General features: G+C 34.4%; 3 protein-coding genes across 3 annotated transcripts; 1 reads left to right on the top strand and 2 right to left on the bottom strand.

Moving 5' to 3' along the window:
* Window positions 1–334: 334 nt before the first annotated feature.
* Window positions 335–5,350, bottom strand: LOC104098568 (uncharacterized). The gene is made up of 8 exons (XM_009605339.4): window positions 5,106–5,350; window positions 4,211–4,279; window positions 3,644–3,763; window positions 3,490–3,564; window positions 2,623–2,757; window positions 2,090–2,231; window positions 831–1,011; window positions 335–705 (listed from the first exon to the last, which is right to left on the bottom strand). Exons 1-7 carry the CDS (start codon window positions 5,310–5,312, stop codon window positions 848–850), a joined length of 912 nt encoding a protein of 303 aa, XP_009603634.1. The 5' UTR covers window positions 5,313–5,350; the 3' UTR covers window positions 335–705; window positions 831–847.
* A 2,605-nt stretch (window positions 5,351–7,955) lies between these two features.
* Window positions 7,956–13,036, top strand: LOC104098567 (uncharacterized). The gene is made up of 5 exons (XM_009605337.4): window positions 7,956–8,228; window positions 9,635–9,834; window positions 10,941–11,042; window positions 12,577–12,628; window positions 12,706–13,036. The coding sequence occupies exons 1-5, from the start codon at window positions 8,138–8,140 to the stop codon at window positions 12,816–12,818; spliced, it is 558 nt and encodes a 185-aa protein (XP_009603632.1). The 5' UTR covers window positions 7,956–8,137; the 3' UTR covers window positions 12,819–13,036.
* A 239-nt stretch (window positions 13,037–13,275) lies between these two features.
* Window positions 13,276–15,300, bottom strand: LOC138907306 (uncharacterized). Its single transcript, XM_070197899.1, has 4 exons — window positions 15,124–15,300; window positions 13,803–14,096; window positions 13,503–13,598; window positions 13,276–13,455 (listed from the first exon to the last, which is right to left on the bottom strand). Exons 1-4 carry the CDS (start codon window positions 15,298–15,300, stop codon window positions 13,276–13,278), a joined length of 747 nt encoding a protein of 248 aa, XP_070054000.1.
* Window positions 15,301–15,392: the final 92 nt, after the last annotated feature.

Here is a 15,392-nt window from a genome sequence, read left to right as displayed (position 1 = left end):
AAACAAAGCTATAACTGGTCATTTGATTACTTTTCCCATAGTAGAAAGGGCCTTCTTTAATCAGTAGGAAAACTGAAACAGTACTCAACTACTTACCTTTCAAAATAGGAGGGAGGATTAGATTTTTCATATTTCTTTTTTATTTAAAAGGTAGTCGCTTTAAAGAATTTTCAACCTTTAAGAAACAAAATAATCAATTATTAACCTCATAATTTTCTCTTAATAAACACTAACCAACATCTAGTGGTTAATATTGGCAACTTAATAATTTGCACTTAATTGTGAATCGTATTCACGACACATTTCTTGTATAAGGATTCGTACCAGTACATAGTAAATGCAAGGATAGTCATTGATAAAGTTCAAATCTGGAACAATTGTAAGCTTCTTTAAAACCATATACAAATTCCATGGCATAAGAATCACTGAATTAATCAGCAACTTGCAGAACAACTTTAGAAAAAAAAAGATACATTCTGAAAGTAGAAATGATGTAACATTAACTTGTGAATATTACATGCTTCGCTTTCCTTCAAATGCCAAAGTCTTGCTCATATAAAGTGAACTAATGATATTAACATTCCTAATAACTGTCCTTGTTTTCTTGATGAAACTGTTGAGGCTCTTCTTTCAACTTGAATATGCATAGATTGACCTGTAACGTCCCTTGCCAAACATTTTGTAGCGTGTTTTCATGATCCTTTGCTGAACAAATATACACACGACCATGTTATGATGTTTATACGGCATCTCTTTCGTTCAACCAAATTTAACGCTCACAACAGGAACCTAGTTCAACATTTCATGCAAAGTTTCATGTAGATAGGAACCTTGTTTAGCAATTCCTTCACGAACGGGAATCTAAAGATTGAATTGCGAGCTTGGCTGCTACCAAGGAAATATTTTCTTGCACATATCCTATGGACTCTTCAAGCCTCTCTAGGGTATCCCTGATGTCCATTGCTCTCAACTTCTTTTTTTGCAGCTTCTGCAACTCTGACTCGGAGGATCCTGTGGGCAAGATTGAAAATAAGTAGGGAATATATTTGATCATCAATTTGCTTTCTTGAACGTCAGACTGCTCTTTATGGTTTCCATCATCAAAATTCATAACTACATATGCCGTCCTATATCTTGTACCACTATTGCAGATCTAATGCATGCAACTTGAAAGAATATTTTGGGACAAAAGGATTACCCTTTTGGTTGAGAGATATTGACGAGGATCGAGAAGTAACCTTCTCTTTTGTTCAACATAGAAACAAGAATGGAGAAGAAATGTTTCTGGCTACTAATAAATATAGTCCCTTTGGTTGTCCCGACACCCTATACTCTAGGAGAGTAGGGATCTTTCTAAAACTCCCCTTTGTTTAGGCACAGATCTAAATATATGTTTAGGTAAATTGAAACACAAAAAAAGGAATGACAAATGGGAGTATTGATGTTCATCTGATAACTTGGAAAGTGTTGTCTCTGTTACATTCCTTCAAGTATTATTTTGAATTGCTCTAACCCGAAACTAACTTGCGTGTTTCAGTATATTTAGATAGGAACTAAACTTTACCTCACCTAGGCGCTGTCTGTCCTATATTAGACATTTGGTAAGGTAGATAAGAGGAGGCAAAACAATAGTCCAGATTTTGGTTTGCCCAACTAAATTTGGTTCAAAGGCATATAATAGTTCAATCCAAGGGGACATTCCAATTCAATGCGAGTTGTTTCACGTTAGTGCAATGTTGAGTTTTGGACGAACAGTGATTACACGTCCGCATGTTTAGATCAAACTAACAAAGCTTGACAGACTTCAGAATGCAGCAGTTATTTAAACAGGAATTGCTGAATCTAAACAAGCAGATGGCAATAATCCTGTTCCAAACCTAGAGCTTAAATATATGCAGAATGTCAGCTTTTAAATTAGTCAAACTATGCAGCAGTTTGAAGAAACTAATCTGAAATATTGCACTCCCATTTATAATTATTATAGCTGGACCTGTAAGAAACATACTACCATTCTATTCAGAAGCTGTGTCAAATCTTAGATGAGGATAGTACATAATGTATAGATATCTTTGGAGACTGAACTACTTACCAGAAACATGTTGAAGTGCTGCAAAGGATACAAGCTCAGCGAAAGGTGGAATGAAGCTGTTGTCGCAATCCGGAACAGGTGTCTTCTCAGACCATTTCAAAGAGTTTGCAGTTAAAGTTTGCAACAAAGCTTCTTGAGGAGCCTGGAGAAATATATGGTATTTAAGTTTTCACATTTTCAGCCCAGCCCAAGTGAGAACTCAACCTTTCATTGCCAAAACTTTGTTTAATTCAAGTAAATTTGCAACATGAATGAACCTATGCTAGCTTGTTAAAAGTTCTGAACAAAAAGGAGCCACTGTGAGCAAACATAACAAGATAAAGTATCTGCTAAACTTCTACAGAAGGCAGAAGAATATGGAATAATCTAAACAAGATGGAACAATATAATAGCATCAATGCCAAAGACTTGTGCATTTGTCGCAATGTACTTCATAAAAAGGAACAAACTTTTGAAACTTTTAAGAGAGTGCATTCTTCCCGAAGACAAACAGACTGACACACAGAGAGAAGAGAGAAGGGAGAAGGGAGAACCTTTAGCTTTATTTCCAAGCTATTCAAATTACGGAGAGCTTCTTTTATCTCCAAAACTTTGGAACTTAGTTCTGTATCATTGTGTGGAGTGTCGTCCAGCAGTGGTATGACTGCACCTGTCAAGTATGGTTCTGCCTACAAATTATGTCAAAGTGAAGACCTGCTTGGATATTCTGATTGTGAGCATAAGAATGTCTGCAGTACTTAAGTTAATATTTATAGCGAATGATTGCTGACAGAAACAGATTAATAAAGATTCTATAATTACTTATAACATCAAAAATAACATCTCCTACTATTTCCCATCACTAAGCTGAACATTGATTGCATAAGATAAATTGGTCATTACCTCGCTCCATATCCTACTTTTTGACATCTCCTGAAACTGTTTCTAGTATGACACTTAAATTAACAAATACATTTTTTTACGGCCTTTTGGGGAAAAAAGGAGCACACATGTAGAGTGCCAAGATTCAACTTTCTTAAAACGTACGTTGCGCATAACTGGCAAAGAGTAAAGACAACTTTATCGGTAGAAACTCACTAGTCCAGCTCCTTTTCAGGTGTTGAAAGTGTTGAATTATTACAGTACAATACATAAATGAGGCAATACAAAAAGGAATCATTTTGTAGAAAACTCATTATTCCGACTCCTTTGAAATGGTTAAAAAGGTTGAGTGATTCTTTCTACCACCACGTAGTCCAGATAAAAAAAATGCGTCAACACCAAATAGCGGAGTTACTATATCAGGTACTTATGATAGCATGCTGGAGAAATGAATATTGTGTTCATTAACTTACAAGCTAGAAAGGCATTATTTGGGATACAACAATTAGAAAAACCTTTAATAGTGACAAAGAGCTTACCTGTTCAAATTTCAGAATTTTGGCACGGCCTACACCCCTAATAGAGACTAATGCACCAATCTCCAATTTCTCAACCTGCATAGCAAAGTGAAGATTCTCTTTAACTTTGGGTTCTGTTTGATAAATGTTACAGCAGCAAAGTAAGAAAACTAACTTTCTCTATTGCAACCAAGCAACCGTATCTAGCAGCAAAAGATGCTTCTCCTGATGTATCATTGATGGCTATAGGATCTAGAACAAAGTGCACAAAAAACTTCTTCTTCTTGAAAAGAGACTGCAGCAATGAGGAGGAAAAAAACTGTGATTAATGTAGAATGTTTTGATAATCACTGCTCATCAAAATGCTATTGTTCAAGAGAATATGATGGATTGATTGCTTCTCTTCCCGAATTTCAAACAATATCTATTTCACATTTTATACCAATAATTCTCTCATGCAAAGACTGTCGAGGGGATCAAAGTATCTACGACGCAAGCACATTGTGCAGGTGGTGAAATAGTAGGAAATTGTTTTTGAAACAATCATTAATACAGAAAGCTTGCAGCTGTTTTATCTAGATAGTTATGTAGCCATAAGCAATGAGTTATTCGCGTATATACAAATAAAACATATTAGCATGTCATAACTCAAATATGAGTATTAGAGAATGATAAGAAAATACTCAACCATTATCATTATCTTAAATATCACATATGAAGATGAAAAGTTTATATCGTGCACCTCCTCTAACAGCGCCAAGTATCTTGCTTCATACAAGTGTAGTGTCTTTGTCTCTGAAGGGACTAATACCTGCATAACAAAGAGTTCCTAGAGTGACTATCTTTACTTATTTTCACTATCAACCTTAAGATAAAAATACACACTAAAGGAGCGGAGGCAGAAGCTGAGCTGTGGGATCGGCCGAACCCAGTAGTTTTTGCTCAAATAGTGTATTTTATGTTAAGAAATTCATTAAATATGTACAAATATTAAGTTTTAGAACCAAGTCATTAACATTTGAAATCGTCATTCTACAATTCAGAACCCATAAACTTATAATCGTGGCTCCGCCTTTGCACACTAAACATTCTTTAGCTTGAGCTTTCTATTGGTTGCAAATAGCCACAAATTTGACCAGAAAAATGCAAAATCTCAGTACTTAACCTCTCCAGTGTACTTAAAGAAAATGATAAACCAAAATTTATGTAACTTAAATATTTAATTTAGAAAAGACCCTACAAAATATAAACTCCCTCCATTCTAAATTGTTTGGTATAGTTTGATTCGACACGAATTTTAAGAAAGAAATGAAGATTCCCAAAGCGTGTAGTCTTAATGATGTCATAACATTTGTGCGACTATAGTTTATTTCAAAGTTGTGATCTTAAATATGACACAAGATTTATACGACTATAAAAGCTTCTCATTGACGTAAAATGGTACTAAGTCAGTTGTTTCCAAATATAGATATCTATCATTCATTTTTAGAACAGACTAATAACAAAATAGTATCAAACAAATTGGAATAGAGGGAGTAAACATGATATACTAAATGGAGAAAACTCAAATGAGAAACGCCCCAAAAGTGAAAGAAAAAGAGAACCCAGATGAGAAAAACAATAAAAGTAATATTCACCTGGTCAATAGGGAAGGGAAGAAGTGGCAGCTGTAAGGAGGAAGCACAAGTGACAAAACGACATCGTTTCTTATCTAACTGAGGAATTCTGCGAACAGAATGAAATGGAAAGGAGGAGAAGCAAAATAAAATAGTGGTGGAGTTGGGCTGCACCAATTGTGTTTTACTAAAGGTTGATGGATGAGGAAAAGATAAGCTGACATTCATCTTCACTGGACTGCCTCTCGCTCAGTGTTTGAAAACGAATCAAACATTATATATGTAGATGAACGTTTTAATACTTTTTAACATTTCTAAAAAAGAAAAGTTGGAGCCATAATTTGAAATTTTTGAGTTAATTATTCTAATGCAGAGCTAGTATTTGAATCTTATGAAGTTTGAAATTATAATCCAGTTAGTTAGTGGGTTCTAAATTAATATTTTATATATATTCATTAAATTTCTTAATACAAATACAGGGTTTGAAGAAGAGCTACTGGATTCGGCCTAACCCGCAAACAGGATTGTGGCTCCGCCTCTGTTAATCAACAATTTGTACATAATTTAATATTTTTTTAAAACAAATAAAGGGTTCGGACAAAAGTTATTGGGTTCAACCGAACCCGTATCCGAAGGCCTAGCTCCCCCTGAGACTACAGTTTTTGTTCTTGTTTTTTGTTAAGCTTTGATAGTGTGAAAGTGTTACTGCTTGGTGTAATTGTTGTTATATAGTTAAAAGTAGTTAGTAAGAATTCATGTAATCAATTCTAATTTATTTTATATTGAAGAGATATTATTATTTTTTATTAACTTTTTCAATACTGGCAAACATATCACTTATTCTGAACTATTAATTTTATTTAAAATATGTACTACTATTACTTAGTAAATAAGTTATTTACAACACATGAAAACTTTTGACTTCTTTTGGCAATTAGTGATAGAAAGGTAATACTACAAACTTAAACCTTCCAATGTTTTACTGAACTGAGAAGTGTAAATGGCTTGTTCAATGAGTTACGTTATTTTTATTCCATATCAAATTTTTGGCTACTTTATTATGTATAATCAAAATTAAATATTTTCTTATCGTCTCAATAATCTTATTTTTTTTATTGGTACGATTCAATTAATTTTTAGTAATTTATTTTTAAATATTACTTAAGATTCTAATAATTAGCTTTAACATAGCACATAAAAGAATTGAAAAAATATGCACAAGGAGGATACGGAGAAAATGACAAAAATGGTCCTTTCTATATGAGGGTAGTCTTCCTTTAAGTATGCTCATAGTAATTTTCTTCCTTTAAGTTTGTATAAACTTAACACTTTTGGTCTGTGAAAAATTTAACGAATTTTGTCTATTGAATTTGACGGGAACCGTAAAAAAAAGAAAATTTAGAGGTATAATCTCACATATATAGGTATAAATGATTTTGTAGTTTTTGTTATTTTTGGTATATTTCTAGAGTATGATGTAGTTTTTTAACGTCTAATTTTTACTTTTTTTTGTATAATTTTTTTGTTTCTAGTGCAATTTTAATTATGCATTTTGAAAGATTTGATAGAGCTTTCCAAGTGTTTATAGCCTGGTTGATCAAGTTTCTTTGGCTGCTTTTTTTATTGTTGTTAAAAGTGTTTTTTTTAGGTGTTCGGCCAAACCTTTGAAAAGAAAAAAAGTGCTTTTGAGTAGAAGTAGAAGCAGTTTTTGAGAAGCAGAAAAAAATAATTTCGCTTCAAAGGCACTTTTTGAAAAGCACTTTTGAAAAAAATACACTTCGAAATATTTTTTAAAAGTTTGGTCAAACACTAATTACTACTCAAAAGTACTTTTTAAATTAAATAGCCAAACACAAACTACTTCTCCCCAAAAGTATTCTTTTTTGAAAAACACTTTTGTGAAAAGCACTTCTCAAAATAAGCAGATTTTAGAAACTTGGCTAAACATGTTATTAACGTTAAATCTTTTTATCATAGTTATTATCAAATCTAACAAATAGAGTTCCTTAAGTTTCACGGAGACCAGAACTATTAAGTTTTACTCCCTCCAGTCCACAAGAAGTAATCATTTTACTTTTTTATTTTGGTCCAAAATAAGTAATCATTTTACCTTTTTATTTTGGTCCAAAATAAATGTCTATTTACATAATCAAGAAGAAATTAATTTTATTTTTTAAAATTTGCCCTTACCGTCACATAGTCAATGTAACAATTAATTAAGGTTAATTTAGTGAATACATTTTTTTTTCTCTAGGACTTCGTATTTTCTTAACGGGTGTGTCAAAGATAAAACGGAAAAAGTTTAAATATGCCCATGTACTATACGAAATTGAGCACATTTACCCTTCGTTAATACTTTAACTCAAGAATGCCCTTACCATCACATAGTCAGTCCATATATGCCCTTACAGTCACATAATTAGTCCATATATGCCATTTTCGAAACGGAATCAACTCAAACTAGTGTTTGTAATAATAAAAAAGAAATAATATTTATAATACACTTTAATACAATTAACGAAAAAATTAATTAGTTTGGATGGATTCCATTTCGAAAAGGCATACATGGACCAACTATGTGACGGTAAGGGCATTCTTGAGCTAAAGTATTAACGAATGACAAATGAGCTCAATTTCATATAGTATAAGGACATATTAGACTTTTATCGAAGATAAAATAATCACTTATTGTGCACCGGAGGGAGTATCAAACTTAAAAGGGATTATTTTGAGCATACCCTTAAACATAAGCGACTATTTTTGTCATTGCGAGGATTTCCTTTGAGCTTAAACCAAAGGGAGCAAAGTGTAGTTTTCAGAAAACTAAGGGGTAAACTTCGAATAAAAGTTTCTCTTCGGACCTTCTTCATCAATTCTTACTTGTTAAGAAAATTCCAAGTTTCAAGACGAAACACCATTGAGGGCAATCACAATGAACTACTGGATCCACTGAATTTTTTTGAATGCTTAATCAAACCCACAACAAAAATACATATAATTTGTATAAAGAAAGAGGAAGAGAAAAAAAGCAAGTGATTGTATAAAAAAGGAAAATGGATGGACCACCAGAGAATGATGTTTGTTCAATATGCCATGGCAATTTCCATGTCCCTTGTCAATCCAATTGTTCCCATTGGTTTTGTGGTGAGTTCTTCTTTTTTTTCTTCATCTTTTTTATTATTTATTTGGTGTTTATAACTTGCTATTATGTTGCTGAAATTGGAGTTGAAGATATTTTTTTTTGGTTTTCTCGATGAGAAATGTAGAATGGTGAAAAATTGAGAGTTCCCCATTTGCTTATATTAGGAAATTAAGCAGTTCTTGTATTCTATTGTGGCAAAATTTACATATTGTTTTCATAGGTTTTTATTCTCTTGATGGAAAATGGGAACAAACGTTACTGAGTGACCCACTTGCTTATATTGCAGATTTTTGTAATTGATATTTGGAAAAAAAATATCAGATTGTTTTAATGGGTTTGGCTGAGAAACTCAATTTCAATTTGAGATATACCATGTTTTTTCTTTTCATTTTTGCGTTAGTGGAAGATGGGGTAAAGTGAGAAATTGAGAGTAATATACTTGCTTATATTGAGAAGTTAAACAGTTTTTCTCTTTAGTTATGGAAAACCTCAGATTGTTTTTGTTGGCTTTGAGTGAGAAATCCCTTTTCAGTTTGAATATACGTATACGTACACATCATTTTTTTTTAGTGTGTGTGTGTACACTTTTGATATGTAATGTATGTGTTTATACAATTAGGGCACTTAAATGCACCCACACCAAATATGTGTTGGGTCGTCATGGGTGTGGCAAAGATTTTGAAGGATCTGACTCTAAGCAAGGTAGAATGAATCTCATGCTTTCCTTCCTTAAAAGACTCAATATTCAAATGATTACGAAGCCTCTAAATGTTACCCAAACACTAGTTTTTGCTTCTTGACCTGAAACGGTTTTGATGTTTCCCTCTTCTCTTTTTGTTTTGTCAAGAGTCTCTCTTTTGTTCAAAAGAATGTTCTTTAGACCTATATTCCCCTCTACTGAGGACCTTAGGAATTGCTGAACTCCAGTAGCTGATCAGAGTTTGTAAAAAATTATGTCTCTGTGAGGCGTGAAGAAGTTCTAAGAATTCTGATGTCTCTTGTTACCAGGATTCTCCTAAAAAAAAGAAAAAAAAAGGAATGGAAATCAGTAATATTTCCTTGGATGCAGTCAAGGACATTTTCCTTGGCTCGTTATTGAGGACATTTTCCTTGGCTCGTTATTGAATCAACAGCTTTCCCTTTATAAAACAATATTTAGCGTGCAATAGTATTTTCTAATTATAATAATAGCTGTCAAGTAATTGGGTTAGTGATACCTAAAGGACTTCTGTGCCACTAAGATGTTAAATATAAACTTAATTAAGAATGCATAGAATTGATTCAACTGAAAGCATCACGTACTAGTGTTATATAAAGGTTTTCTGCGGGTATGTGCTGATGTTTGCTACTTTCCTTCACAAATATGAGTATGTGTACTAAATTCTAACCTTGGCTTCCTCCTTTCAAGCTAATTGCATTCTACAAGTTTGGGATCATGGATCTGCCCTTCAAGCATGTAAGTGTCCATTATGTCGCCGTCCAATTACGTTGTTGGTTCCTAGTGATTCTGCATCAAGGTTGCACCGAGATCCTGTAGTTCCTGAGGTTTTACGAAGGATTGAACACTATAACCGGCATTTTGGCCAACATAACAGCAGCCTTTTCCAGGTAATTGGCATGTCACCATTGCATTTCCTTTTCTTCACATGATTTTCTGCTACACTTTCTATCAGCAACTAATCTTTTAGCAACAACTTTTCCTTTTTCTCTTTGTTTTCTTTTTTCATTTTTTTGGGATGCGGTGGGGAGGATTTTATTATTTTCTTCTATTATTGTAAGTCGTGCACTCAACCTAAAATTGTTGCTTGGGTTGACATTCTTGAACAATTCGAGGAAGCATGGGCTGAAAAGTTAGGGGGAGTATGAGTTGGAAACTAGTTTCTAGTAAGGGTGAGTTTGTCTTGCACCTTGAATAGTTGAGACACCACTCATTTGGCCATTTGGGTGTTGGAAAATTGTTTCTTATGGTTATATTTGGGAAACAGTTGTTGAGGTGTGACTGCTGTAAAGACTATGCATAGAAGTGCCCCTGTACCAGACTGCTAGTATACTTGGCTAATGATTTGTTTATGTTCTGCTCCAGCTTCGTATTTGTGTTTGTTGAGGTCTATTTTGACAAATTTGCAATGCTATCTCTTAAATGAATAGCCATCTTTGTCTCCTTCGAAGAATAATGCACTGGTCGCTATTCTCATCTTCATGGAAACCAGCAGAGGAGATCGATCGAGCATTAACTTTTTGACTTACTTGGGTGCTACAGATTAGGGCCTGTTAGGATTTTTTTTTTGATGACCGAGAAATCCGTCTGGGGTCGATCCTTTGGACCAATCGCAGCCTTCGAAACTCGATGGATAATGGGCCCACCCCTCTACCCTTCTCCACTTAAATACCAGGCTTTGCTTTGCATGGTGTGGGGGCTTGAACCTGTGACCTAAGACACAAATCCACCACCATTTGCCACTTGAGCTAGGCTCTGGGGGCAAGAAAGATGTTGTATCTACGAGAAAGAGAACCATGCTCCATTGAGAGGTTTCCGATTTTTCTAGTACTTCTTTTCACCCTGTGTATAACTTGCCTGATGCATCTATAGCCAATGTAGTTTCACCTTTCTGTTAAGAATTCGATTATTAGTCCTTGTGCATCTTATAACATGTAAACTGACCACAAATGTTGATCCTCAGTTGAAAGATGATATATGGTCTTTGTTTTGACAGAGAGTGCGAGATCTTCCCTTTCTCCTCAGGAGATTGCTGCGAGATATGACAGATCCTCAAAGATCTCTTCCATTTGTCATCAGGGCACGTGTCTATTTGGCAGTTAAGTTTTCTTCCCTATTGCACCGACTACCACTTCGCCATTCTTGTTCTCCTCTGTTGTTCTTCTTTATATTTTTGTTTCCTTTTCTTTTAGAGAGGTAGTATATCTTTCTATGTAGAACATTTTCCTTTAATCTCAATTTATTTTCTTTCAACTCAAAGCTTTTCAATCTTCTCCATTAACAGTAAGATCTATGCTTCTGTTGCATTACTATATTTTTGTCATGGTCTAAGTACAGCAGGCACTATAGTACATTATCATTTGGAGTATGATAATAGATGTATGCTGGGGTGAGAGATGGCGGTATTTTGTTTGCTTTCCGTCAAGCATTTCTTGCAGAAAGTAGGTTCTAAACATCTCTGCTGTCTGCATGCCACATCATTTTAGAATGATGATCTGGATACTAGAGGGAACATAGAGGGAGTTGTGTAATAAAAATAGATGTGCAAGCCATGAGTTATATGTAATTTCAGTTGTCTCGTTCACATTAGATTAGCTGAATTGGATGTTTAATGCAGTCAATCACAAATAGTCTCTTTTAAAGAGTGTAAACTTTTTAGATGATGTGCAATAGAAATCAGAAGGTGACAAACTAGTTTATATTAGGTTCTGAGGGATGACAGAACCACTTATGTATCTCTCCTATGCTAGTTTGATGACAAAATCATAAATCGGCACTTTATTGAATACTACAAGAACAGTTAGCAGTGTTTGAAGTTTATGTTTGACCATTTGCCGACATTCACTAAAGGACCCTTTAAAAATTAGGATGCGTTTCCCTGTGTTCTCCCTTGGGTGTTAGACTAGGATGGAGTCCTTTTCACCTAAGTTGCTCGAACTCTTCACTTTCAGTGCCGTACCCGTGTCGACACGACGTGGGTGTGGGTATGGGTGTGGAATCCGTGTCGGATCTGGTCAACCGATTTTGGGTACTTTGACCAAAATCAACGAAGAAATTTGGGACAGATACAATGATTTTTGAAAACAAATCAAAAGTTAGGGTGATATGGAAGAAAATGGAATACCTTGTATATATAAATTTCTATGTCTGTCCTTTTCCTTTTATTTCCTTGTAAAATTCTACTCTTGTTCAATATTTTCTCCTTCTCGGAATACCTTGTAAGTTTTTCACATAATTATGTCTCGTAATTTAGACATATTTTTATAACTCTATTTTTAAATAATTGAATTATTTTTAGCCGAATCCCCGCACCTGTATCCGTACCTCTAGATCCGCATCCCCGAATCTTTAAATTTAGATCGTGAAGGATCTGACCTCTAATCCGCACCCGTATCGGACACCCGCACCCGAGTCCGAGCAACTTAGCTTTTCACAGCAGTCATCTTGAACCCAATTCTCCTAAGTAACTTGGAGAATTAAAACTGGTAAATTGAGTTTGTGTTCGTCAGTTTATTGAAAAATAAAAAACAAAAATTAATTAAAAAGACCTGCCGAGGGATGGAAGTCGTTAACGTTAACCTTTCCCATCTCTATATCTTACATAGATTGTCTAAATATTTTTTGATTTGCAGGTAATTTTAAGTGGAATATACGTTCTTAGCCCCGTGGACATTATCCCAGAAGGTAAAGGTTGAATTTTTCTCTCCAATAACGTTACCGTGTTGTTCAGTTTATGACGATTCTTGTTTCCCTTTCTGCAGGAATTTTGGGTATAATAGGTTTACTAGATGATCTGATCATCATGTTCATCTGTTTCCTGCATGTTGCTGCTCTGTATAGATCAGTACTTCTGTTTCGCCATGGAGGTTCTTAAACACTAGCATCACACGCCAACTGCAAAAAATGAAGAAGAGACAGATCATGCCAGAGATGACAACATTTGCTTGTTTCGTTTATTTTACTCATTCTATTTGTATTTTTGACACATGACCAAGCTCTGCAGTACTTGTGGAATTGCAAATATAACTCGTTGCAGTCGATGACACCTTGTCATACTTGGAACAATTCTATCATCTGACGTTGTTGACTCAATCCTCGTTAATTAGCATCTATTTGGACGACACCCAGATACATATTCCAACATCCTATTTAACTCATCCATGGATCCAAGCCAAGCACATCTTCGGGCACTCAAATATAAAAGCTTTATACAGTTTGTTGAAGAATGTCTACATATACAGGTTAGCATTAATGTTAGCAGTTTTTGGCTCCAAAAATAGCTGGTCCTTTGCAGCACAACCTTGTCGTCGTGTTCATGTTGTTGTTGATCCTCAACATCCATCTGGACAACACTCAGATACATCTTCTAACATCCGCTTTAACTCATCCAAGTCCATTATATCCCATGGATCCAAGCCAAGCACATCTTCAGGCACTGACTGATTAAAGCTAATCAAATTCATTTGAGACATATCAGCCACATTTGAATGTTCCACATGCGCTGAATTGCTCTACTTATCAGGCACCGACTAATCAAAATTATTGAGCCCAATGTCACCTCTGGTTCTAGTACTGCTGCTAACGGCTCAACAATATCCACTGCTACATCAACCTCGGGTACACCATCTAATATCTGATTTAAGTCGTCCAATTCCTATCCATCCCATTGATACAAATCATCAGGCACTGCTAGTTCTGGCATCTCAAAAGTAGTCCCTTCAGCTAGTTTGTCAACACTATTATTCATCATCATTGATTCTTGAAAAGCCATTATTTCGGAGTGTTCCAAATTCTTGCACATATTATAATAACATTTGCAAGTATTAATAGCCAACAAGTCATCAACAGAACTCGTTACCTCATCAGTTCTATCGGAAACATTATTAAACGTCGTGATTGTGGAAGTTTCGGATGAACTGTTAACGTGCTTCAGTTTCTTGATGGCGCAGAGAACATAATCTCTACAGTCTTGGTCAAACTTGTGAAGAATAACCTTAGAAAGCTCGTACTCCTTCATCAGCCAATGTCCATCTTTCTGATCTTCAGGGTAAAACTCTTTATTTTTGTAAGACAAATTTGTCTTGGATCCAATATTAACCACCGAAGATGCGTTTCCCATATTTTTGTAGTGAACTGGTTTGCCCTTGTTGTCCTGTTTCCAAGTGCCCTTGTTTCTGACAGAACGATGAATACTCGCGTTGCTTTTCTTCTTCAGCTTTGTGATGAAATAGCGATAATTGGTGTTGTCATCGTCATCACTAGGGTGTACATAGGTCGGGTTGGTTCTAATTTTTTAATTACCAAACCAAATTATTATATCGGGTTATTAAATCTAAATAGCAAACCAAACCAATAAAAATTGGATTTTTTAATCTCGGATTTTTCGGGTTTCCACCCCCATAAAGTCTTCATAGCACAAAACGTAAAATTTGTGCTCCAAATATTTCTTTAATCCTAGTAAGATAGAACTATATAAGGTGTTTTTTTAACAAAATAACATAAATATGAGATGAGTCATGACATTGTACTAAAATATTCAACAATAAAGATAATAAAATTGCATAAAATAAATATTATTAATAAGCCATAATGAAAAAAAATATAATTTAAAATTACGACTAATAAGTACTATTATTTACATGACTAACCACTAAAAGAAAAATAAGTTATAAATTTTATCTAAACCATGAAAAAACTAAAAAATAGATATCCAACACTATTTTCATTCATAGTACAATAATTGAATTGAATATTTTATTAGCATTAGTATTAATTTGATTTTGGTTTAGGATTTATTTGAGTTACTAACATTTATGGACTATAAAACTTATTGGAGCATCCAAATATTATAAGCCCAAGCTTGAAATAATACGTTAAAAGATAAAATTATGAAAAAGCTTAAGAAATATTTATAAACTACACTACAATAAATTTTTTTATGTATTAAATATATTTAAAACTTCTATACATATAATATCGGGTTGGTTTGGTTTCGGTTTAACTTTTTTTAGTTAAAACCAAATCAAACCAAATATGGTCGGGTTTTTTTTTCAACACCAAACCAAATCAAACCAAACTATGGTCAGATTTTTTTTTTTTTTTTTGGTTTGACTCGGATTATCGGGTTGATGCGGTTTGTCGGTTTCATTTGTATACCCCTAATCATCACCACAGGGTACTCCGTTGTCGTAAATCTCCCAAGGTTCTTGTTTGCCATAGACATCAACGTTAGTGGTGATAAATCCAGAATCATGCATCTCTTGTCCAGCGACGAATCTCAACAAGAACATAAGTCCTTCTGAATCGGTGGGACGGAAACGGAAACCCTCTTGACCAACCTGTTGTAACTGCTCCATAAGAACGTAACTTTGTTCTGAATATTTTACCTTTGAATGACAATGAAACAAAATTAAACTGGGAAGAGAGCGAATGAGGTTTGCGAGTATTA

Source organism: Nicotiana tomentosiformis, chromosome 3 (assembly GCF_000390325.3).
Source record: "Nicotiana tomentosiformis chromosome 3, ASM39032v3, whole genome shotgun sequence".
Classification (NCBI taxonomy): domain Eukaryota; kingdom Viridiplantae; phylum Streptophyta; class Magnoliopsida; order Solanales; family Solanaceae; genus Nicotiana; species Nicotiana tomentosiformis.
The sequence above is the reverse complement of the archived record's forward strand: the minus strand, read 5'-3'. Positions and strand labels throughout refer to the sequence as shown.